Raw genomic sequence first — 24848 nt, 5'->3', positions numbered from 1 at the left:
GCCCAGCAACAGATCGTCAGCTGTGGGTTGTATTTACCTCAGTCGAGGAGAGGAGGAGGCTCTACTGTCAGTGGCGTTGGTTTATTTTTATGTAAACGTTGTGACTAAAAAGATTGGGACTTTTATTTCTTAAAGTTTCCAGGATTGGTTACATTTGGTTTGTACCAAAAGTGGGAGCACGGAGTCACTGAAGCGAGTCTTTCATACTGGCCACGGTGCACTGGTTTGCTAGAAAGGTCAAATGTTGCTCCTGAGTGGGTCATTATTTATTTTTGTTGGTTATCTATTTTTCTTATTTAATGTCTTTTAATGTCAACCCTATTCATGTTTTGCATTATGGGTCAGAGAGGACCACAATTTAATGCATTTTACATGCATATTTGACAATAAAAAGAATTTGACTTGATTCTATGAACTGGATCTGATTCCTTTATTTAAAGGGAAACTGTTCCTGCAAACATTTGCATTCTCAGAAGAAAATTACTTCATATCTGTCGTCATAATGATGACAGGATGATGACAGTCATCCTCTGAACACTGTCATCAGTGAGCAGAGAAGTGCATGAATGCTCCTCCCATGATGCAACACTAATAGACTCAGGGGCTCATTCATTCCTCGTGCTATTATAGTGTTTAATTCTGAGTTTGGGGGCAGAAGTGAAGTGAAAATATGATGATATTCCATGTTAATCTTTGTATCATTTTTCTTTGATCGATATTCTTTATCTTTAGACTTAGATTTTGTAATCTTGAACCAGCATGACACCCACACCAGACGTCCTGATGTATGACCCCCCCTAGTTACGAGAACATAAGTAAGTAAGTAATTTTTATTTATATAGCGCTTTTCCAGACCGGGGTCACAAAGCGCTTAAACAATCAAAACAATATTCAATAAAGTATATACTTTAAAGGTCAAGATAAAACTGATAACACAACAGGAGTTCCAGAAAGTCAAGGAAAAGCCTGAACAAATAAAATGTCTTAAGATGTTTCTTGAAGGAGTCAGTAGATCATCAAACACAGAGGGAGATGAAGATCGTTCCAAAGCTTAGGAGCAACAGCCTAGAAGGATTTCTCTCTTCTGGTCCTGAAGCGTGTAATGTTGCAATACTGACTTGTTCAAATGAGAACTGGAGGAACATGCTTCCACTTTTGGTGGCGGTCGAAGATGCGCTAACGTGTGTCGCTTCAGAAACCAAGAACTTCTACTGTTGGTGGTTTTAAAGATTTCTCCTCTCACTTGTATGGCTTCTTACCAGAGCTGCTCATGTGACCATTTCATTGAACACTAGCAAAAAAATAACAATTCAATCGGTAAAGTAAAACGAATGAACGTCGACAAAAAGTGTTTATCAGACATGATTTGAGAGATTCGGTCACTAGCGATGCATTGGTTAGAACCGGTGGTTAACTTCCATGGCATGAAAACTCTTTACTTTCTATTTTAGCCAACACATGTTTTATGACTTAGATTTCATGCTGTTTTTTTTTTTATTTAATTGGCACCTTGGCAGAGGTATGCACAGCCCTGTACATTTCTAGTGAATCTGTTTGATATAAAAATGACAATATCCACTTGAGTACTTTTGAGTAAAGTGAACCAACATCTGAAAATGCTACTAAGCGTTACTAGCACTAGAGTTCAGCCTTTTCTTGATCATAATGTTAAGACTGTTTGACGTTGTATTGTTAATATAAGACGCTGTCGTTGAGCTGCTTGTGTGTCGGTCAAGTCCGTCCAGCCCTCGGTTCAGACGTGTTTGCCTCACAAGAGATTACAGCTCTTTAATCAGTGTAAACCCTGTTGATGTTGGTCATGGAGATCTGTGGAGGCGGGAAAGTTAGACGGGCTTAGTGTTCATCATCCCTACGCCCTGACGTCGACGTGTCACTCACCTTCATGAAAGTCAATGGTTTGTTGGTAATTATCGATGACTCGGCACCGTAGGATTTACAGGATGATTGACGGATGGACAGAATCTTACTGTAGCGTCATAACATCGTCCTCAGGATGGAGAAATCTGTCCATACACCGGCAGATGGATAAACGGAATAGCTGGAATAGATGGAAAGATTGATGGATGGATGTCTTGGTAGAAATGTCTGACTGGATGGATAGATTGATGTTTTGTTGACTCATGGAAAGATGGATGGAGTGATTATTTGATGACCTATGGAAAGATGGATAGACTTATGGATTGCATAGTTGGACAGGAAGATAAAAGGGGGGGATCTACAGTATGGATCCATTAGTGGATAGATGAATATATGGATAGAGTGAATGAGTGATTAAATACTTCTTAATCTATTATGGATATTATTGAAAGGATGGTCGGAGTGAGAAGTGAAAAGATGTCAAACAAGAAGGATCTGTCTCACCTGCAGTTAATGCAAAAACTCTCCAGAGAGAATTCTGACCCGCTCAAGTAGAAGAACTCACATTTCTCCGATCCTTAAAACTCTTCACTGGCTGCCAGTTTCTTTCAGGATCAACTTTAAAATTCTGGTTCTTACTTTCAGATCTATTAATGGTCAGACTCCTCCTTACATCAGTGATCTGATCCAGCCTTACACCCCAGCTCGGGCTCTGAGGTCTGTGGATCAGAATCTACTGATGGTTCCTGAACACGCTTCAGGACCAGAGGAGCGAAATCCTTCCAGACTGTTGCTCCTAAACTTTGGACGATCTTCCTCTGCCTCTGAGTTTGATGATCTACTGACTCTTTCAAGAAACATCTTAAGACGTTTTTATTTGTTCAGACTTTTCCTTGATTTTCTGGAACTCCTGTGTTGTTCTCGGTGTTATGTTGATCTATAGTATATATTTTATTGAATATTGTTTTGATTGTTTAAGCGCTTTGTGACCCTGGTCTGGAAAAGCGCTATATAAATAAAGATTACTTACTTACTTACTTACTTATTTTCAGGGGTATATGAATGAATAGAGAAAATAATTAACAAATCATAAACCAATAGAATCACATTTTTATTTGATTGATCTAACGTAATATTAAATATATAAATGACTATGAACATGTTTCTATAGAGATGCACTTTGTCTGAGTTTTGTCAATGTTGTTTTTGAGGTAAATTGCTAGTTAGCTTTAGCATTTAGCTTCTCCAAAAGGTCAAAGTAAAAAAGAAAGTGAGCTACATCAGTGTGTACTCTTTCACTACCACTTATTTCGCGTTGACTTGGGTATTAAAACGGTTCTTGGTTTTCGATCTACTTTTTTAAGTTTTAAGGCCACAAAAAATGACTTGACGGGCCTAATTTGGACCCCAGGCCTGAGTTCACAGACAGTAATTGGTCGATGGATTAAAAATATTGGATTGTAAAGGTCGGCAGATCAGACGAGTCTCCGCGGTTGTATGGCCACCAGCGGGGATTATCACGTCTCGTCGGTCCGGGTCTCCGCATACAAAGCTTTAGGTAAACAAACAAAGAGGCTTTTCAGAGTATTTCTGGGTTGCTGTCGGACCCGAGGCCGACACGGCGACTCTTGTGACGATGAAGACGACGACGCGGTCGACATGTTAATTGACGTCCTTTGCTTGTGCAGACGTTTGCTGCATGGTCGGACATCGGTGTCTGTTTTTTTTTTTTTGTGCCGGGACGACACTCTTTTTCTTGGTCAATCACTCGAACTGGTTCACGTCTCTTCTCGCCCGAGGCGTCGCCGTACGGCTTCGCCAACGCAGGCCCTCGTGTAGGCGACGGTTCCCATCCCCCCCCCATCCTCTGTCTGCAGGAGATGCTGAAGCATGTGTCCTGACGGAGAGAATAGACCGTTGACGGAGAGAATAGACTGTTGATGGAGAGCTAATGAAAGACAACAGCGACGACAGACGCCATCGCAAGTGTGGCGACGCTCTGCTCCACTAACCTGCCGCTGATACTTTCAGGAGCTGTGAGCGAAGACAAAAGGAGGAGAGCGTGCCTGGAGTGTCTTTACTGTACACTCTGATAAACCTGACTGGAGTGAGTGTTGCAGCTACAGTAGCGAGTGGTATATAGAGAGAGGGAAAGGGGGAAAAGTAGGTCATCAAGCTTCGCACTGGGTCACACGCTTTGCTGACGGAGTGAAGCGCCACTCGCCGCTTTCTCCCTCCTTTTATCACGTTTACTTGCTATTAGGTTTGTGATGTTTTAAACGCTTGGTCCCGTGAGCGTCGCAGTGGACAGTTTGTTCGTGAGGAACGCGCCGCTGCAGCGTTGCGTACGCCCTACATCGGCGCCGCCGCTGGATTTAATTATGCCGACTGATCTTTGCATAATTGTTTCAACTGGATGTTTATCTCCATTTATCTAAATTGTGCCGGCTGCCTAATTAGATTGGAGGGTCTCCACGGCGAGTCTTATCTATGTTATGCTGAGCCGGATCAAACGCACTTTATATATTCTATATATTAGGGATGTAACTGTATGAAAATATCATGTCACGGTTATTGTGAGCAAATGTATCATGATTATCTTTATTATCGCGGTGCTGTTGCAATCAGAATTTACTAAATTCATTTAACATTGTTTTATTTAGCAAAATAAATCGATATACAGGACTAGAATTGAACAAGTCAAATAAAAGCCTCTTCGCTTCAAAATAAATTTGTGTTTTCAAATAAAAAAAAATATATAAATTAAAGAAACTCACTCGAATGCAAATGTAAATCGGAACAACAAAGATTTGGTTAACAAATCAAATGAAGAACACGAGTCTCTAACCTTCATATTGTGGGTTCACTGCTGGGTTTACTCGAGGCTGATGATGAATAATGTCCAATGATGAAGGCAACATGAAAACCTGTCCGTCCTTTTGTTTTTTCATTGGTACAATTTTAGTTGATTGTCGAGATGGTCTTAAATTTAATTTCAAATGGTATTTAAAACAAATAATTAAGGCTAGAACTTTACTTACCTTAAGCATCTAATCAGTAGTTTCAACTTCTATACATTTATTTGGTGTGTGAGGTTTGTTTTGATGTATACAAGACTCAGTTTTGGTTCCCTTGTGTTGTCTCCAGGTCAAGGTGACCCAAAGGCCTGAAAACAAAATTCTCCACAACTCCATATGTTTTTTTAAATGGAAGCCAGGGAGATTGTTCAACTTGACCCAGAGACAACACAAAGGATACCTCAAACACATTTGTTTTCGGGCCTTCGGGTCACCTTGATATAACACAAGGGTTTAAAGATTTGTCTGTGTAGGTTCACCTCTCGGCACTCCGGTTTCTTCCCATATTTTATGTTCAGAGATAAATTGAAGTCTATAAATTGCAGTGAGTGAGTGAGTGTGTGTGTGAGGAGTTGTCCATCTAGCTTGGATTGGCTACTAACTAAAAGTAAACTTGGATGAAAATGTTTTATTTGTAACATAGTTTATTATAAAAAATGTCTCTTCATTTACATTGACCACAACACGTTTCTCATTTACTGGTTTCAGAAATTGAATTGTTTAAGTGTTGATTTGTATATTTTACGTGTTGTTTCGTTTGATTGAACTGTGATCAGATTCTATGTATTCTTACTTTATATTTTCCATATGCTCTTTGTTCAACTGACTGACTCCAGGAAGTAACCTCCTGCCACCAAGAGTTTGTCTGGAGGAAACACTTTCTTTACAGGAAGGTGATGCGAGTGCGTCTAGAGAACAACGATAATATCTTAACAGGCTCGACAATCCCTCCCTGCTCGTCTCCACCCAAACTAATGGGCATAATAACCACGAGCGCTCCTTTGAAAACCTCTGAGAGGGATCGGATGAAAAGTAGTTTGAAGGGAAAAATTGATACTTTACTGTAAAGATTTACGGAGGTAACGGGAGGATGAAAAAAGTCCTGCCAAGTCCTTCTCTCCCCTTGTGGCCTCATTTCCACGTCTCTCTCCTGAGCTTATCTGATGGAAGGCTTTTCATTTATCTCGGTAACTTTCCAGTCGTGGCAGAAGATCCGCGGGGCAGAGGCATCATCCATAACCTGCTCTGTAATTTATGTATCAACGACCTCCTGCGCATGAAAATTTAATTCTGACAATTTACTTTCTTTAATGGCACCGGGGTGTTCCCTCAGCGTCCCCGCTTCCACTTCACAGCTGCTGAATAATGAAAAACATTTTTATTCCTTTTTTAATTCCTAATCTTTGCTTTTTTTTTACTGCTGCAGTTTGAGGATGATTATGGTCTGTGGAGCCGTGTTAAAGCAAGAGGACACACCTTCGTTTGATGATCGCAGTAGAACGTGTAGAGATTGGCTCGTGAGGGGAAAGACAAATAAAAAGATGACGATTAGGTGCATCTTGTAGATGGAAAACGACAGCATTCCTAAAGTAACGCTTGCACTTCCAAACATGATTTTCTGTCACGGGCAACTGATGCATTCAAACACTTTCTCACATGTTTCGAAGTTCTCTGATCCTGCTTTAGATTTATCAGCCACTCAATCTTAACCATAATCCCTTTCTTGATCAGATTGTAATCCAGATTGTTGTCAGGGACCCGGAGCACTTACCTCGCATGTTATTGTTAGTTTGAATTTTGAACGTTTACTTTTCCCCAGGTGACACATATTTACATGCACATGTTGATACCGTTTCCCAAACATGTGGGGAAGAGTCCGAGCTCCTCCCACTTCCTCTATGTTTCCTCAGGGGTTTCGTCCGACTCATTATCAGAATCTCTCTCTCTCTCTCCACGTCTTATTCCTGCAGCTCAGGAAGCGAAGGAATGAAGAGAACGTTGGACTCACACTGAGCAGATATGAGATCATCCGAATCTCCGACACATTCTGTGTAATCCGATCGCCAGCCAAACCCAATCTTGTTTTTTGTCTTCGTCCTCTTTGTCGACGTCTTTTTCTCTGCTTGTTCTTCTTTGAACATCTGCTGCGTTTTCTCCATGTGTCTCTCATGTGACCGACACGCATCCATAATTCATCCCTCACTTTTCTCACAGTTGTTCCACTGCATATTTCCTGTGTGTCTCTCTTTCTACATCTTCTTCTGTGTTTGTGAGACTCTTTGCTTGCTTAAATATTTAAGTAACATAACTATATTAATTTGGAATTTGCTTTCTGGTATAAAGGCAGCTAAGCTAACTCTGCCACGTTGGCCAAACTATGTCTTTAACTGCAGTTTAGCTCTTATCGGACACCATGGGTTAGCTATCAGCTGGTTGCTACGCTAACAGCTAACCAATGACAGGCTTTAAAAGCCTTAAATGTTACGTGTTGTTTGCGACATCTGGAGGAACATAAGTGGGGAAAAAAACGATACTGTGTTTGTGTAAGTAATTACAATACGCTCACACAATCCTAAAGAGGAAAATGTACTTTTGATCCCAAATACTCTTGACTTGTGGTTTGCTAGTTTTTCTTGGCGCCTGTGCCAAACCAATGCAGCGGAAACACAACAACTATCACCAACCACACGGAGTATAAACAAACTACAAACGCCAACCAAATACACTTACGAACAACTGGGACCTATTAATAGATATAATAAACATTAACTTATGACCAGCATGTGAACTCGGTGCACTAACTCAAGAAAACACAGGCTAAATAGTGTCATTGTGACATCAAAAATGTAAAAATATCCAAGAGGAAAATAAGAGAATAGACTTGTGTTAGGCTTCTTCACTGCGAATGAGTATTCTTGGAATATTTCAAATGCATACATTTCTTCTATTTTCATGTCTACTTTACACCTCTGATTTAGTAATGATAGTTTAGCTTAGCCCCAGTCTGTGGTCTGTTTGGATGGGAATGTGTCCAAAAGGAGTGTCAACAGGTCGGACTTGTGGATCAGGACATGAAGCTGGACTCACTGGTGACAGTTGTAGAGAGAAGATCTCTGGACAAACTACTGTCCATCATGGATGATGACAGTCATCCTCTGAACACTGTCATCAGTGAGCAGAAAAGTGCATGAATGCTCCTCCCATGATGCAACACTAATAGACACAGGGACTCATTCATTCGTCTTGATATTAGATTGTTTAATTCTGAGTTTTGGGCTCAGAAGTGAAGTGAAAAGATGATTATTTTCCATGTTAATCTTTGTTTTTTTATTTGATCTATGTTCTTTATCTTTAGACTTAGCTTGTGTCATCTTGCACTTTCTTTTATTGCACTTTGTTCTTGTCTCATGAATCTATCGTCTGCAGTGCATTATAGGGGGAATTGTTTTTACCAGCACACAGCACGCAAAGATTTAAACTTATTTAATTAAACTTGAATAACAAAACTTCAAATCAAATTTCTGTTACAAGAGTCTGTTTAGAAACGCATCAAAACTAAGTCATTTATGTAAATACAATATGTTTGGTAAGAACTAGTTCATACCTGACGTGGACGTACCTGTGACCCTGTTGACACCCGGAAAAGGTGTGTGCAGCACGTCACGCCACGTCAACATCTGTTTGACAGTATAACAAGCGTAACCGTCGAACCTTGCGTAAATACAGTGTGTAAATATTGTGCAAGTTAAATGATGCTGTGCTGCTCAAGGAAGTTTTCCTGAACCTCGGCTAAGAAGCTAAAACGAGTCCACAGTTGGTCCAGAAGGGAAACCAATGACCTCAGAGCTGTTGTAAGAGTAAAATATTGTACAGCTGAAAAGGGAAGGGTAAGGCTCTGTGTATGTGTGTGTGTGTGTGTGTGTGTGTGTGTGTCTGTTGCCATGGCGACTTTTCCATTAAGTCACTGGCTGGGCTATTTCCAAACAGAACCTCCTCCTGAATGAAGAACGGACAGAAAGAAAGAGGGAGAGCAGATGTGTGAGCCAAAACACAGATTTGAAGGACGCATATAGTCCAGGTCACAGCCCGAAATAAATGATAGACAACAAAGGAGATGAGAGGAAGTGTGGCGGCACCGAGGCAGGTGAACGGCGTCCTCTATAATTAGCTAAAAGACGCTGCGGTTCCAAAATAACACCGACTTGATCTTCCTTAAAAACCAGCAGCAGGAACAATTGCACGGACACACGAGTGGTCACGGATGCTCCGGCTTCACCTCCGACACCCCCTGAAGTCGTCTCACAGGTGGAGAGAGGGAGCGTGAATAAAGGAGGCGTCAGCAGCTCCGAGGTGGAGGAGGGGTGATGGTTAGAACCAGGGGAGACCACAACATGATGTATGGAGATTTAAATGTCCTTCAGGCGAGGTGATCAGGAGACCTGGTGAAAAGGTTGACCAGAAATCAATAGACCATAAATTAGAAATCAGGGTGTGGACAGTGTTGTACTGAGAGGCATGTGTGTTGAATTAAACATTCAAAATCAGCACAATAATTATAAAGGAAAAATGGCAAATGCATCTAAAGTAAGTTTAAAAAGGACTTTCTACAATATGGATGTGAGTGGCATGAGATGGAACCACTAACCCTATGTGGCTTGGATAGACTGCAACACAATAAGAAAAAAAAAGAGGCAAATAAATAGTAAGTAATTTTTATTTATATAGCGCTTTTCCAGACCAGGGTCACAAAGCGCTTAAACAATCAAAACAATATTCAATAAAGTATATACTTTAAAGATCAAGATAAAACTGATAACACAACAGGAGTTCCAGAAAATCAAGGAAAAGCCTGAAAGAATAAAAACATCTTAAGATGTTTCTTAAGACGTAGTGTTGACATTGATTATTAATCCAACTTCAATATCAATTTGATTAAATATTGTTAAGAAATAAAAAAAATCTAGAGGTCAGAGTGTCTTTTAAATTAACAACAACATCAACAACAAACATTTTAAACAACAATCAACATTTCAATAACGTCATGAACATTATAACGTTTTGTTCAGATATGACATGACGTGGTTCAAGTTTTGCTGAAAGTAAATCAGGAATTTTCAGTTTCAAAAAAATATATTGATTATGTAGTTTATATATAATCTCAACGTCTTTTGGTGTAAATATAAAGCGCTTCAATGTTGACACATTGGAATGAAATGACATTTAATTTTGATTAATCGGAATAAATCTAGTGAAATCTTCTCACTAATGGGATTAAAAAGCACTTGAACATACAATTAAAAGACACCTTCTAGTCATTAAAAAAACATCGCACATCAAATAAAGAAAATAAACGTGGAATATTTAATCATTAAAGTATGTGAAACAATATAAAAGAAAAATATATTTGGCTCTGCATCTCAATCTGATGTGTTTTTGTTTTTAAACGTCATGTTGTGATGCCTTCAGTGACAACTGAAGGAAGAAAATAGTTTGATGGTTGACTGTGAAAATTGCTGCTTGTCAAAGCGATTACACATCAATTTATTCCTCTCTTCTGCTAAACGCTACTCGGCGAATATTCCTGAATCAGCCTCTGAGAGAATATACATTTTATGTTTGTCTCCTTCTATTGGAGAAAGAAAACCATGCTCACTTTGCTGCAGATGTTTTGACCTTTATGTCCTCGGTCCACCTGAGTGGAGACGACAAGTGCTCGGATTGTGTCAGAAAGCAAAAATTGGAGCGATTCCTTGAGGTCCGTGTAGCCTCGCCCTGCACTTCTGTCTAATAATAAGCAGCCACCACCACAGCAAGGGCACCAGCTTCCACGTTCAAACCCCAGCTGGCTCTGAAGTCCTGCTGACATCATCACTACCCGGTTTGTTTATGAGCTCGCTTCACCCTCCGTTTATCTTGTCCAGGCCTGAAGCGTTGCTAGGTATCAAGAATGTCCTGATGTATTCATGGCTGTACCCTCTGCTGTGGCGGGGGGAGAAGGGCGTGGAGCTCCGTCATCCCGGAGGAAACATGACGCAGAATCTCGGAGGCTGCCAGCTCAATAAAACTCTCATTGTGTTGCAATATTTCTGTGACCTTTTGATGACAAACTTTGGTGACCTGAAGAACAGGAAGTGGTCGCACAGTCCATTCTGACGTGTGTGTGTGTCATGTTTTTGTTCAGGTCCGTGAGATCCTGGGCCGGTGTTCCTGTCCAGCTCAGTTTCCTATGATCAAGGTGTCGGAGGGGAAGTACAAAGTGGGAGATTCCAGCGCGTTGATCTTCATAAGGGTAAGAAGGAGTGAATACTGATGATGCTTTGTAATAGCAGGTGGGCAAATAAAGTGATTCTTAAGCTTACTCTTAAGGATACAAGAAATTCAGACAATTTAAAAAGTTTATTTTAAAGAGAAAAACTTCAGTGTCTAAAATCACAAGATTGAACTTTGAAAATCCTAGAGAAGTCGTTTTAGCTCGTCATAAATAATCAAATACGTTATAGTTGCTTCAGCTGTACTTCTTACCAGAATTAGTAAAACTCATTTGTTTTTGTTAAGTTTGTTTTCAGGTTTTATTGTTTATTTTTTTATGGTTTATACAAAAAGTTTAATGATACTGGTATGATGCGTATCACGATACTGGGCCAACAATGCGATAGTTTGTGATACTGTAGGAACTAGGATATACTTGTAGTATTGCCCGAGTACTTCGAATTTACCGATCTTTATGACTCTTTAAAAATGTTGTAACCCCTTCCATTTGTTTTGAAACCAAAATATGTCCAAACATCAGCTTTAAAAGCTGCTAGAGTTGAATTTATCCTCTCGTCCACAGTCTTCGTCAGGATTACTCAGGATGTATTATTCCTTTAGCGTTGCAGGACGTAATAACTGCTGCCATCTAGTGGCCAGATGTTTAATTGAAACACAAAAATCAATTTAAGCTGCCAATATTTACGCATTAATTGTTAACAAAAAACAAATATATATATATATATATATATATATATTTTTTACAAACATTTACATTGCTGTTGATATTGCGATATTTTCTCAAACCCCAATTCATAATTAATTAGTTTAACATTAAAAGCTGAGAAACTGTCATTTATTTGCCTCATTTCATATCATTGTTTTATCAAAGAATTTACTAAATTAATATTATAAAATTAGAAATGATGAAACTGCCATCACTTAAAATAAAATGTTTACAGATTGCTATATGAATAAACAGTTAAATTGGTATCAAAATTGCTGATGATAAATGCTAATACTATTTAACCCTTTACTTGGACTGTAGTGTATTAGTTACATCCAAGTAACTAATATGGTATTGAGTTAATGTTCTGCAGGGTATTTGCACAAAAATCACTAAGGGTTTTATGAATTTCTTTCTGATACCAAAGATGAAACTCTAAACGTGTCATAATTCAATATGTCTTCTGTGGTTCATACAATCCCATTGCATCTGAAACGGGAATGGTTAAGTTATTGATCCTACGTCCAGCAGTGTCATTAATTTGACTGATTTGCCGCGGGGGCATTTTCCTCCGACTCCTCCGAAGGGTCCGGCCCGATCCCAGGACTCGGGTCTTTTCCACAGAGACTCAAATAGAAGTTGAGGTCACTTCCTTTGTTGGCTCTTATCGCGGCTGTAGTTACTTTCTCCGCCCGGTCCACGGGCGCTCTGCACACACACCCCATCCGGTCTCTGTGGGGCAGCCGGGATCGATTCGGTCTCACTTTCCTCAAACCTCGTCCCTGTAATGGACTGTCTGGGAAGAGAAAAGAAATGCGTGGCACCAGTCGGTGAAATGTAAGACAGACCACTGGGGTGTAGTGGGCGACAACCCCCCCGCCCCCCCCTCGGATCTTTATATTTGTTCCTTAATTGTCGAGCATTCTGAGTCTCCACAGCAGTAGCAGCCACAAGACAAACAACCCACGTTGTCATTGTTCAGAATTCAACCCAGAAAATCGAAACTAGTCTATTTTCTTGGAACAATAGACTTTAAAAAATAAAATATGGGGTTTAAAGGGCAGCGTCAGTGAACCTTAGGGGTCGTACTATCGGGAAATATTGTTTTAATATTCTTTAAAACACGCTTTTGTCAATGTTTACTTTGTGAATTTCAGGAGGTCCATTTTCCAAAAGGGCAGACATGTTATTACTCCCACTTTATTGTGTCTAAGTGTGCGTGTCTGTGTGTGAGCGTCCGTCGACCTGTCGGATTAGCTCAGCTCACGACGCCCCGGCCTCCTCGGCTCACGGCGGTGATCCTGCATATGTCTGAGCAGCCACAAGTGCAGCCGACACGCTTCCCTCTTTTCTCATGAGGGGCAGCCATGAACGCCAACAAACGCCCACTTCAACCACTAAAAGGGGCTGTGACTGGGATCTGGAGTGGGACGAGGGGAGGAAAAAAAAAAAGCGAATGAGGAGATCATGAGGTGCTTTTGTCCTCCGGCGTGTTCTTCCTTCTGCTGCCTCCAGTCACAGCAATGATGTGACGCTGACCGGCATCGTTCAAGGATAAATCATTTCAACACACCCACACGATAAAGAGGGAGCCGTCTCCCTGTGCACTGTTGCCATAGAAACAGGGATCGGGGTCCTTCCACGCTATGGCAGATCCTGGTGAGCCTTCAGCGGGTAATAAAGCCGAGCCGAGCGTTTGAATCAACAGCGTTCGTAATGAGCGTCGCAGCATCATTTCCCCTGTTGATCCGTGTTTATGGGGTTTGGTTCTGGATGTGTGCGAAGAATACGGGTCCAGAATGACTTTGAAATGGATTTAGGTGCTATTAGTAATAAAGTGTCATTTGATATATCAAATTAAATGGGCTCAGATGATGATAAAGTAAGTACAGGAAATTATAGAAACACATTTACAGTCTCTGTGTGTTTGTATTAGCGTCTTAGCTACACCACCGGCATGTTTCCACCTCATGTGGTTTTAAAATTGATTTTTTTTCTTTTTAATTGGCATTATTAGTGACAACAGAAACAAACAAGATTTTAAATAGATTTGGTCATAATTGTTCAAATGAGTATTAAAATCTGATAGAAAGTGACAGTAGACCCTTTAAGTTGGTGATATTAAAAGACATTCTACAAAACTAATAATTTCATCATTGTTGTTATCTTAATAACAAATGGCTGCCAGCTAGAAGTTCAAACTGCTATCAAATAGCAGCTAGCTAGCAGTTTTAACTGCTATCAAATGGCAGCTAGCTAGCAGTTAAAACTGCTATCAAATAGCAGCTAGCACTGCTTAAAATAGCAGCTAGCTAGCAGTTAAAACTGCTATCAAATAGCAGCTAGCTAGCAGTTAAAACTGCTATCAAATAGCAGCTAGCTAGCAGTTAAAACTGCTATCAAATAGCAGCTAGCTAGCAGTTAAAACCGCTTAAAATAGCAGCTAGCTAGCAGTTAAAACTGCTATCGAATAGCAACTAGCTAGTAGTTAAAACTGCTATCAAATAGCAGCTAGCTAGCAGTTCAAATAGCAGTTTTAATGTAAAACCCTGGTGTGGCATAGATAATGATTTATATATATGAGGGAACTCTTTAAAAAAGAATAATTTTAGCAATGAGTTCAATTAAAATATAGAATAAATATGTTAGATGCTAGTTCTCTGTGGGGCTTTGCAAACATAGAATAATTGTTTGTTGTTCACAATGGAATTATTATATATATATATGTATATGTGTGTATATAATATATATGTGTGTGTATGTACTGTATGTATATACTGTATATTAGAAACAAAAGGTACATGATATAGAGAACAGAAAGCACCTGCTCTGTATTATGACCCTTGCATTCATGAAACATCTTCTGATGTGACGACGGTTAAATAACCGACTCAAGCGTGATCAGCGCCGAGAGCCGTTAATCGTCAGGTTTGATAGAAACATAAGCAGATTTCATGGCATGCAGACTGGGATCGGTGCAGCTCGACAAGACTAATGGATTGGCCGGGCGACGCCGTCACGGAGAAGGTTGGGGTCGGAGTCCAGCAGCATGTCGCGTCTGTGACCTCTGCCGGACCTCGGTCTGTGACCCTGTGATTGGACGTGCCGGCCACATGTGACCAGACACGGATGATGCGCCCCAGCCTCCCCTGCCCTCGGCGCCGCACAACCTTGGGAACATGTGGCCGGCCCGGCAGATTACACAACACAAGGCGTCGAAGGAGGGGCGTGTGTTTAGGGCGCTCGCACGGATTGTCGCATCAAGTGTGTTTCCCGGAGTGAGGCGGCCTGGAGGGAGTGTGTCTCCGTGGCCCGATATCTCTGGATGTGTGCGTCTCAATGAGCAGAGCAGACTAGGAAGTGACATGTCCACCCCCCTCTACTACACCCATCCTTCTCTGATATCCAAGATCTCATCTGACAGCAGGGATGACTTGCTTCGATTCAAGCCCCTGTGAGAAGCGAATCCTTCCCGGCGCCTCTTTATTGTGCCGCTCTTTTTTTTTCTCCCACTTTTAATTGTGAGCTGTGGCGGTGAAGGACAGCTCTGGTAATGATAGCAGCTGGAGGTGATGGAGGAGAAAAGAAGGGTTGCAGGGGCTGGTGAAGGGGTGCGACTACATGTTACGTAACACCGAGGGGTCACAACAACCCCCCCCTCCTTCCTCAATTAGCATATTCATAGACTTGTTGTTGTCCGAGCAGTGTATAAAAAGCTCTTTTATTCAAACTTTTCACTTGATTCTTTCTCCTTGTTTTCTCTCTTTCCTCCCCTCAGGTCCTCCGCACTCATGTGATGGTGCGTGTTGGGGGGGGCTGGGACACGCTAGAGCACTATCTGGACAAGCATGACCCGTGTCGCTGCGCTGGTTTTGGTGAGATCCGTTTCAGTTTTTCAAAACTTTGAGAACCGACCAAGAGCTGCCCAGTTTGTAGATTCACCAGTAGACCTTAAAGGTTGCTAACGTACATCTGAAGATATGGAAATAGCCATAATGCGTTTAATTAAAACCTTATATATCCGTTAACTTAAGGTTTGTGCAAGAATAACATGCCCCCCTTTGATTTAACCAGGTGGCCTGAAAACAAATGTGTTAGTGTTATCCCTTGTGTCGTCTCAGGGTCACGATAAACCACCTCCCTGGGTTCCATAAATACATATGCAGTGAGGGAGGTCATTCACCTTGACCCAGGAGTAACACAAGGGATACCACAAACACATTTATTTTCGGGTCAACTTGACTCTTGAGATGACACAAGGGTTAAAAACCAAACTCTAGCCCCAAACTTTTTTGCATGTTTGTATTACAGATAAAAAAACAACACAAATAAAATAGAAATACATGTAAAAACCAAACTTTAAGTGCACAACAAAAAGATGTATCAAAATAGAGTTTTTATTTGACTCATTTTCGCTACTTTTCAAAAATATTGTCTTGACATGTCGAAAGTCACATGTTAATATGACTTTTTCTGATTTTTCAAAATAAAACTGCCTTCAGATAGTAATAAGTAAAACAATAGAGAAATTTAATGATTTATTTTCTCTTTCTCTGTGGCTAAATATCAAATGTCCCCGGTGGTAGGGGACCACGCTTTTAAAAAGCAGAGTGGATCCCAAAGTCAGGAAGCCCCTGACCGTAACAATTTATACACGGCTTTGTTCACTGAAATATTGCTCAAGAAGAGCCAGGATGACCTTCTCAAGGTCAGAAGTGCCTCTCATATTTCTTGACTGTCTTAGGTTAGCCAAACGGCGCTTTTCCACTGGGGGTCTCCTTTAGATCAAGGTCATTTCCAGGTCAATAATGTCCAGGTTGTCAGGAGGATTTACAGCTTAGAACACAGTGATGATGGATTATTGGTTATTAATCTCTAGTTTATTCCATAGTTATCAAAATGAACATTTTTAAAGCGGGAAATCTTCACGATTGGTCTTGAAATTTTAGATTGAAAATGTGTCTGTGTTCACTGGTGTAAGTGCTTTATAAATAGTTAAATTAAATCAGAAGTTTTTTTTTAACTTTTCCATCAAAACAAAAAGCTTGTTTTCACTTCCCGTAATATATCCGTGTAATGTCAACCATTGATGGAATTATCGCCTCTTTCTTACCACATTTATACATTAGCTATGAGATGCGTTTATGTTCTCGAGTTGTATTATTGATCATCAGTCATGGCTGACGCATTAACGGCTTGTCCTGTCGCATCCATCTCCAGCACACCGGTACCATCAGGCCAAGGCCAGTGGACAAGGAGGCCAGAGCAAGTCGTCCAGCGCCCACTCCTCCCGCTCCACCAGCCCCGGACCGCACTGGCGGAACGACGCCATCGCGCCTTACAAACCTCCCGACAGGCGGCCGGCTGAGTCCTCCGCGGCTCAAAGTAACTCCTCGTCCTCCTCGTCCGGGTCGCGTCTGGGTCGCTCTCAGTACCCGTCGGTACCTACGGACCTGGACTCCAGCGCGGCTCGTACGCTGCTGCCACGCCCGCCGAGGGACCGCTCAGAGCCTCGGCATTTCAATCCCCTCAGGTTAGCATGAAAATTTACTTCAACTTAAAAAAATGTATACTGGTTATAAGAAATGTATATCTCCTGCCTATAATGTTGAATTAATCGCAAATTTAATTATGACAAATTATTGATTTAAATATTTAAATGCATAAAATATTTCTCCTAAAGTCGGGGTCCTGATGGGAGTCCTATAATGTAAGTTAAAAGCTCTTAAAGGCCAAGACATAAGACAACACAGAAGATTAGAATATTGCCTGCACAAATAAAAAAGGTCTTAAGATGTTTCTTGACGGAGTCAGTAGATCATCAAACACAGACGAAGATGAAGATCGTTCCAAAGTTTAGGAGCAACAGCCTGGAAGGATTTCTCTCCTCTGGTCCGGAAGCGTGTTCAGGAACTATCAGTAGATTCTGATCCACAGACCTCAGAGCCCGAGCTGGGGTGTAAGGCTGGATCAGATCACTGATGTAAGAAGGAGTCTGACCATGAATAGATCTGAAAGTAAGAACCAGAATTGTAAAAATCATCCTGAAAGAAACTGGCAGCCAGTAAAGAGTTTTAAGGATCGGGGAAATGTGAGTTCTTCTACTAGAGCGGGTCAGAATTCTTCACAGTTTTTTATTAACTGCAGGTGAGACAGCTCCTTCTTGTTTGAACAACAAAATAAACTGTTACAATAGTCTAAGAGTGAAGACACAAACGCATGAATAATAAACTCAAAATCATGTTGTGACACCATTTTCCTAAATCTAGAGATTTTTCTCAGTTGAAGGAAACTGTTTTTGGTCAGTTTTTTGTGTAATGCAATGCTCTTGCATAAATGTTTGGTTTTTCTGACCTGTGTTCCAACATGGAGAGATAAATCCCCCCCCAAAAAAATTCATGACAGGACATTCAGTTCGGATATTATTCAGTTAGCTGCCCTCACGTTGGCAAACAGACAAGATGTCGCACTCCCGACTGAGCGTGCACACGACGCATGTCAGGAAGCCACAGATTAAACCAGAGCAGATTTCTCTAATCTCAGGTGACATTCCTCTGATAAATCTGAGTCGCAGTGTCATCAACCGTGCAGCGAATAGATGGAAAATAAAGATGTTCCACTCGTCCTTGCTCTTCTAAACTCAGATTATTTAATAGATCATCTCTGAGGTTTTTTGTAATCTCAGAACCAAACGTCTTCCAAGCAGATAGACACAACTTCAGTGAGATTAGGCCGCAAAGATATTTTTATCCTACTCTTTATTTGGAACCAGCGGAGAATTAGGTCCCTTTAAAGCAGGGTGGGACAAGATTGTCCATTATTTTGGCAGCTGAGCCGGTGGTTTAGTCTGGAATGTGTCCAGCGCTCGACTCGTTTCCGTGGCGAGCTGCTGCCTCGGCCACACAAAGGGGGCAGAAGAGCTGGCTAATTTGAATTAACTCCTGGTAGGTGGGCTTTCCTCTTTCAAGTGCAGCGGACGAGACCAAGTGTAATCTGACAGATATCCCTCGACAACTGTTCCCAGCTAACTGGGGAAGTAGGTCAACAGGTGGGCTCGGTGCAGACAGACTCTTTGTTTGATTTAATTAGCTGTACATTCAGGGTCCTTAAATGGTCTTTGAAAAGTTCAACTAATCTATTTTCAACACTGTACAATTAGCCCAATTGCCGTATGACTAAATATAAATGTACGTGTTGTAGAAAAAAATGTGGTCGGCCATTTTAAATTACAATAGAAGTAGAGAAAAATATATAAATGTGCCTGTCATCATGTCAAACTAGATAAGATATAAGTATTGTCCTTTTGAATAATTTTTTAGTGTCTCTTATGTATTGAACAACTTTCAATGAATATAAAGATAATTGTCATTAAAAATAAAAAATTTAGCTCAATACCATACATGAGTGATGCTGTTTATTTGATTGTCGAGAAGTTGTTGTCGCCGTTTGTCGTCTTGAAAACTCGCAGGGTCTTTAATCCGGCCTCCACTTGTATCATCTTCTCTGTAATCCCCTCCTGTCACATCCCGACGGTCTAAGAATCACAGACACTTCAAACCGTGCTGCTGTTTCTATGCTGCAACAAGTCAAGCTACACATGTATTCACTATCTTCACTTAGCCAAGTCCCTCATCATCACCATGTTTTGAAGGCATTACTTTATAAAGTTCTCACCCGTCTGAAGTCTCGGCGAACGAGAGGTTACGAGAGTCCATTATGACGGAATAATGGGCTCTGTGTGAGTACAATATTAAACAAGGTCCAAGATCAATTTAAGAGACACTCAACTCAACACATTTAAAAACGATTGTTACCTCGTAGATCCTGGTTTCGCTAACTACATGCACCTCTTTCCCTTCGACAACTTGGCATTGATCTGATTTTTAACCACTTTTGACAGTCGATAAAAGTGTATTTCAGGGTCTGGCACTGCAATAATTTACCATTTACCATAAATTCGACCGGGACCTCTTTATTTTATGTGCGCTTTGTTTACAAATAGAAACCCTTTGAGGTGGTAACAGGATCGATGACACTTTGTGATAAACCTTGGTTGGGGAGAACAAGATTTAATCTACCACGAAAGGAAACATTTTTCAGTGGGCGGGGCTTAAGCACATTTTCTTATGCAAATATTTAAATGAAAAGATAGTTTTGTACGAACAGACACATACTGATGATACAATAAATGTCAAATATTAAATTTAAAAGACGCTTGTATCAACACATCAGTTGCTCTTCAAATTTCCTTCTCCTTTACTTAAACACTTTTGGATAGTTACAATATTTTTGCTCCACATTTTAAGAACACATTAAAATAATTATTTACTAGAAAATACTCTCACTGTTCTGATGTAGCTAATGCTAACTGGCTACATGCTATGAGGGGCTCAGGCAGAAAGATTGATAGATGGATGGATTAAGTGGAACCAGAACAATAAATTCATATTAATAAAAGTCCATTAAATTACTTTTTTTCTCAACTATTTTTCTTTTCAAAGCCAATTATATCTGTTGACGAAGGTTATTTGATCGATTTATTAGTTTTCTAATTTAACATCTAATGCTTGTTTGTGTCATAGGAACAGGGAGACGATGCTGCCAGTGACAAGACGTCTGTCTGGAGACAGTGACTCCTCCACAGCTTCCTCTAAAGGAGGAGGAGGAGGAGGAGGAGGAGGGCGACGATCCCTGGGTGCTGCCTCCCATCGCTCAAGCGACGAGATCGTGTTCCTCGTCAACCGTAAGGAAGGCAAGCACATGATCGAGAGGCCCTCGCCTGCGAAACACACCCCTTCCAAACGTCCGTCATTGCCGAGAGCACGCAGCCAGTCCCGGGATCGTGGCTCCCAGGGTCCTGCTTTGAAACCAAACCCACCCCAAGGACCGTCTAATGGATCGCGGGCTCCACACGCCGAGAGAGGACGCTCTGTCATCAGCGATGGTGCAAGAAAGTTCCACGTTCCCCGCTCGCACAGCCAGGGTAAGATACAGTCCCAGGCCTGGTCCAGGGAGTCCAGCCCAGCATCTACTTCCCGGTACAGAGACGCTCAGCCCGGTCCAGGCGAGAGCCAACGGGCCAAACAAGCCTCCACGAGAGTCAGTGGAGTGCTGGCCAAGAGGCAGTCGTCCTCGTGCTCGAACTCGCCGATCAAAGGACTCCAGAACAACAGCCCTAACAAGAAGATTATAAACACTCCGAGACCACCGGCCCCTCGCTCTCCCTCTCTAGGGAAAGGAAGGTTGCTTCCTCCGGTCACGTCAGGTCGACGCTCCCCACACTCATCTCCTCGCAACTCTCACCACCACCCCGTACGCTCGACCCGATCTCTAACCGGTTACCGCTCCAATGGGCATCGGAGTTCACACGGGCCGGACCCGCCGGAGGAGGAAGGATCGGGCGTCTTCCAGATGCTTCCCACCATAGACCCTCAGAGGGAGCAGGATCTGTACCGCAGCTTCGAGGCGGAGTTTCTGGCGAACACTCAGCAGGTCCGGTCGGGCAGAGAGAACGGTGGAAACGGAAAACCACCGCTGGGGGCCGGGGCGCGTTTGGCGCCGGCGACCAACGATCCCAACGTCACCGACTCCGCCTACTCCTCGTCCAACTCCTCCACCTCTTCCGTGAACACCTGTGCCAAGAAAGGTGCGCTCCCCGACCTCAGAGAGTCCAAAAGAAACAACCCCCGTTACCTACCCCTCGAGGACCCTCTCAATTTACTTTACGGACACAATCTCGCTGAACCTCAGAACTTCGGTCAGGTGGAAGCGGAAAACTACAGGAAGCTTCCGGCCATCCAAACCACCAGGGAGGAGAAGGATAGTCACGGCAACACTGAGTCAAATCTAGTGACCAACCTGCCTCAGTCCGATGGCGACTGCAGGAACATGAACGGGGAGCATCCTAGTGACGCCCCCTTAAAGGCGCACCCGCCGAACTCTCCGTACGAGCAGGAAAACAGCGACGGCAGTGACGACCTTCCGCCCCCAGAGGCGTGCCCTTCACCCATCCCCTTCCCCCCTTCCGAAGACTGCTCTTTTCAAGATTCATCAAGTGAGAATTCTTCCATGTGCTTAAGCCTTAGTGAGTCGCACTCCGAGTCGCCCCCGCAGACGTCACCGCTGGCTAACGGGGCGCCACAGGCCAAAGGTCAGAAGAGGGCTGACAAGGTGACTCCCGTCTCCAAGCACAAACTGATCAGGCCACGTACCGACAACAGGCCGGAAATCCGCCCGTCGCGTATCCCCACGCCCGTCAGCTACAGAGACCTGCAGACCCAGGGACGGCTCTCGCCCTGTCACACCCCGCCGCTCTCCCCCCAGAGCTCCCGCTCTGCTCCTCGCTCGGCTCTGGGCAAAAACATGCACCAGGCCTTTTCAGATATGATCCATCCTCAGTCGCGGTCCACCGCCATGGACAACTGAGGGCTTCCTAGGACCTGGAACTGTAGCACAGACCCCGAGGGACAACATTGACTACTGTGTACAGACACCTGACGACTGGGCTAATGACTGTTTCCACTGCATGTCGATTCTTTCTTTTATCTCTTTTATTCGTACCCATGGAATACTGCTTTGCTTGTTTTGCACTCAAGCCAAATTATTTATTACCAAAGGAATGGTTTTTGGATTATTTTTGAGCTCTTGTTTTTACCCTTGCCAATATTCGGGTGTTTTAAGGAAACACTTACTGGCCGACATGGAGAGAGAGCATATGCGATGCCATGTGCCACAGCGAGGTGCACGTCACGTGCCAGAGATTCAACACTGCAACTATGTAAACAGTTCGAGGTCCCATATTATGTTGCCAGGTTATTAGGGTGAGGATGCCCCGGATGTTATGTGCTTATATCAAAAGTAGACATTTTTGTCATTAGCACAAAATCTAAGTAGTGGAATAAAAACTTTTACATAAACACCTGAACTAAAAAAAAAGAAGAAAGTTTTTAGGTTTTAATTAGACTTTTTTGGCCGGTTTATTTTATTACAAAAGTGCACAAAACACCCATAGTGTAACTGAGCAGTCTCGGCATAAGGCAGAAGTTGGAACATGCATTTGTTGCCAACGTTTCTAATTTAAAAAACCCTGAGTTATCTATCATAATCTCAGGTTCTACAAATTGGTGCGAAGCCCTATAACCATTAGCGAAACTGTTAGAGGGCGGAGCACCAATATGAAGTAGAACATCCAATTTCCAGCTGCACGTGAACTCATCTGGGAAGGACCTAAAGCACTCTGTCTCACACACAACATCACCCCAAGATAATGGTGTCTAATTTGTTAATATACGATTTTTATGTCAAAGCGTCGATTAAACCCAACTTAAAATGTTTATTATAATCCCAGAAGTTGTACTTCTTTAAGCTTTTTAGCCCAACTGCTGAAGTCAGAGGTCTTTTTTATTCTCATTGGAAGGCATGTGTATGGTGAGGTATTTAATTGCTTAAATGAATGGAGGTTAAAAGAAAGTGAGTTGCGAGGATGAAAACAAGTTCTAGTCACGTGGGCATAATATGGGACCTTTTTATAAAGATGAACCATTCGTCATGTGCATCAGCTCCCTCTTGTGGCGTGCTACTGCCTTTATAATCCACATCCTGGTTTTCATGTCTACACAAGTGGTCTTCTATGGAAAAGGTATAACACAAAACTAACACTACAGTATTTACAGATTATAAACTAAAATGTCTTTGCTGTTTCATTCTGCCGTGTCACCTTCCTTGTTCTGTATGAGAAAGTATGACACACTTTTGTTTACTGCAGGACACACTTCTGCGAAGTAGTACAACAATTATTTAACACTATGGGGGCCGGTAAATGTTTTGTGTCGTCATCACTGAACTGTTTTGACCAAATTCTAGTTGGACATAAGAGGAGTGTGTAAATAATGTGATTTGTGGATGAGGAGACAGTGGTCATGTGTAAAATATGTTGAATTCTGTGCAGCCTTAGCTATGCAATATTGGTGTTGAAAATGCCTTGACGACTCCCTTTGCCTTAAAAATGTTTTTTTTTTTCAGGTTTGTTTTTGAATGTTTTTTGCTTAACACTATTTTAGTCCCTCTGCATTGCCACACCGAGGAAATCTTGAGCGATTGAATGTAGAAGAAGGTGAGAAACGTTGCCAATTCTTGAAGAAGAAATAGAACTCAACAGAAATGGATAATTCAAGCTAAATATTTATAATTTATTGCGCTTAGAACCAGCAAGTGGTTATTTCAGTCGGGTTGACCTACTTAGTAAATGGACGGTGACGAGAGCTGTGGCGCCCTCTGGTGGACGAGCAGGAAAACGTATTAGATGTGACTAAATAACTAGTGCTTTTAAGAAATACTAATAGATCGAGTGTAAAATGCAGAAACTAAAAACGTCATGAGGGCTGAAACACTGATAAGGCTGAAAGGGTTGTGCAGATTGTAATGTACATAGTGTATGAAAACATACATTTGAAGGTTGATGTTGGTTCTATTTATTTATTTATGAATAATTCAGTTGTTATCCAATGGCATCTGCATACATTGATTTTCATGTGTAAAGAAAAAAAAATCTGGTTAAACTTCTTGTTATGTAAAAAGAAATAATTTATTGACACATTTTAAAATAGAATTTTAGTAGATCTGTTCTCAACATTATTAAAACTCTGTTTTAATATTTAAAACACTGACACAATGTTTTCCCAAAACAAGGTCACCTTTGTTAAGGTTGTTAACGGTTTCACTTGATCTACAGAGTTGAATATGTTTGTCTGATCTTTGGTCCCTGTAAATGTTTAATGACACGAGCTTCTCTCTGACCCAACCAGCAAAATCTGAATGTTCGTTATCAGTCGATTTTCTAAATTGATTTTCATTTACATGTACAGATGCTTGAAAATGTGGGAATTGTATGTATGAGATAGCAATACAACAATGTTTCACTGTTTTTTTGACAATAAAAGGAAAATGGGTTGCTTTAATATGTAGCGTTTTCTAACATGTTTAAAGTAATAATTCTTGTTTTAATAATGTTTTCAATGACAACTTTACCGTACCAAACTGGATTTATTTATCTTGCCTTTACAACTTCCTTGCTATATTCAAATCTTCATTATTTTTAACTGTAAGTTGTTTTATTTCTTCCCATTACCATAATGTCC

General features: G+C 41.6%; 1 protein-coding gene across 1 annotated transcript in view; it reads left to right on the top strand.

The window, feature by feature from the left end:
- The window catches only part of gas2l1 (growth arrest-specific 2 like 1), a 29065-nt gene extending 4397 nt beyond the window's left edge, over positions 1-24668 (top strand). The window contains exons 2-5 of the mRNA XM_087792737.1: positions 10918-11025; positions 15491-15587; positions 16933-17245; positions 20295-24668. Coding sequence (XP_087648863.1) covers positions 10918-11025; positions 15491-15587; positions 16933-17245; positions 20295-22137 — 2361 coding nt within the window. The 3' untranslated portion in view covers positions 22138-24668. The remainder of the gene's footprint in view (positions 1-10917; positions 11026-15490; positions 15588-16932; positions 17246-20294) is intronic.
- Positions 24669-24848: the final 180 nt, after the last annotated feature.

The sequence above is a fragment of the Callionymus lyra genome, chromosome 1, assembly GCF_982586985.1.
Source record: "Callionymus lyra chromosome 1, fCalLyr1.hap1.1, whole genome shotgun sequence".
NCBI classification, from domain to species: Eukaryota; Metazoa; Chordata; class Actinopteri; order Syngnathiformes; family Callionymidae; genus Callionymus; species Callionymus lyra.
The sequence above is the reverse complement of the archived record's forward strand: the minus strand, read 5'-3'. Positions and strand labels throughout refer to the sequence as shown.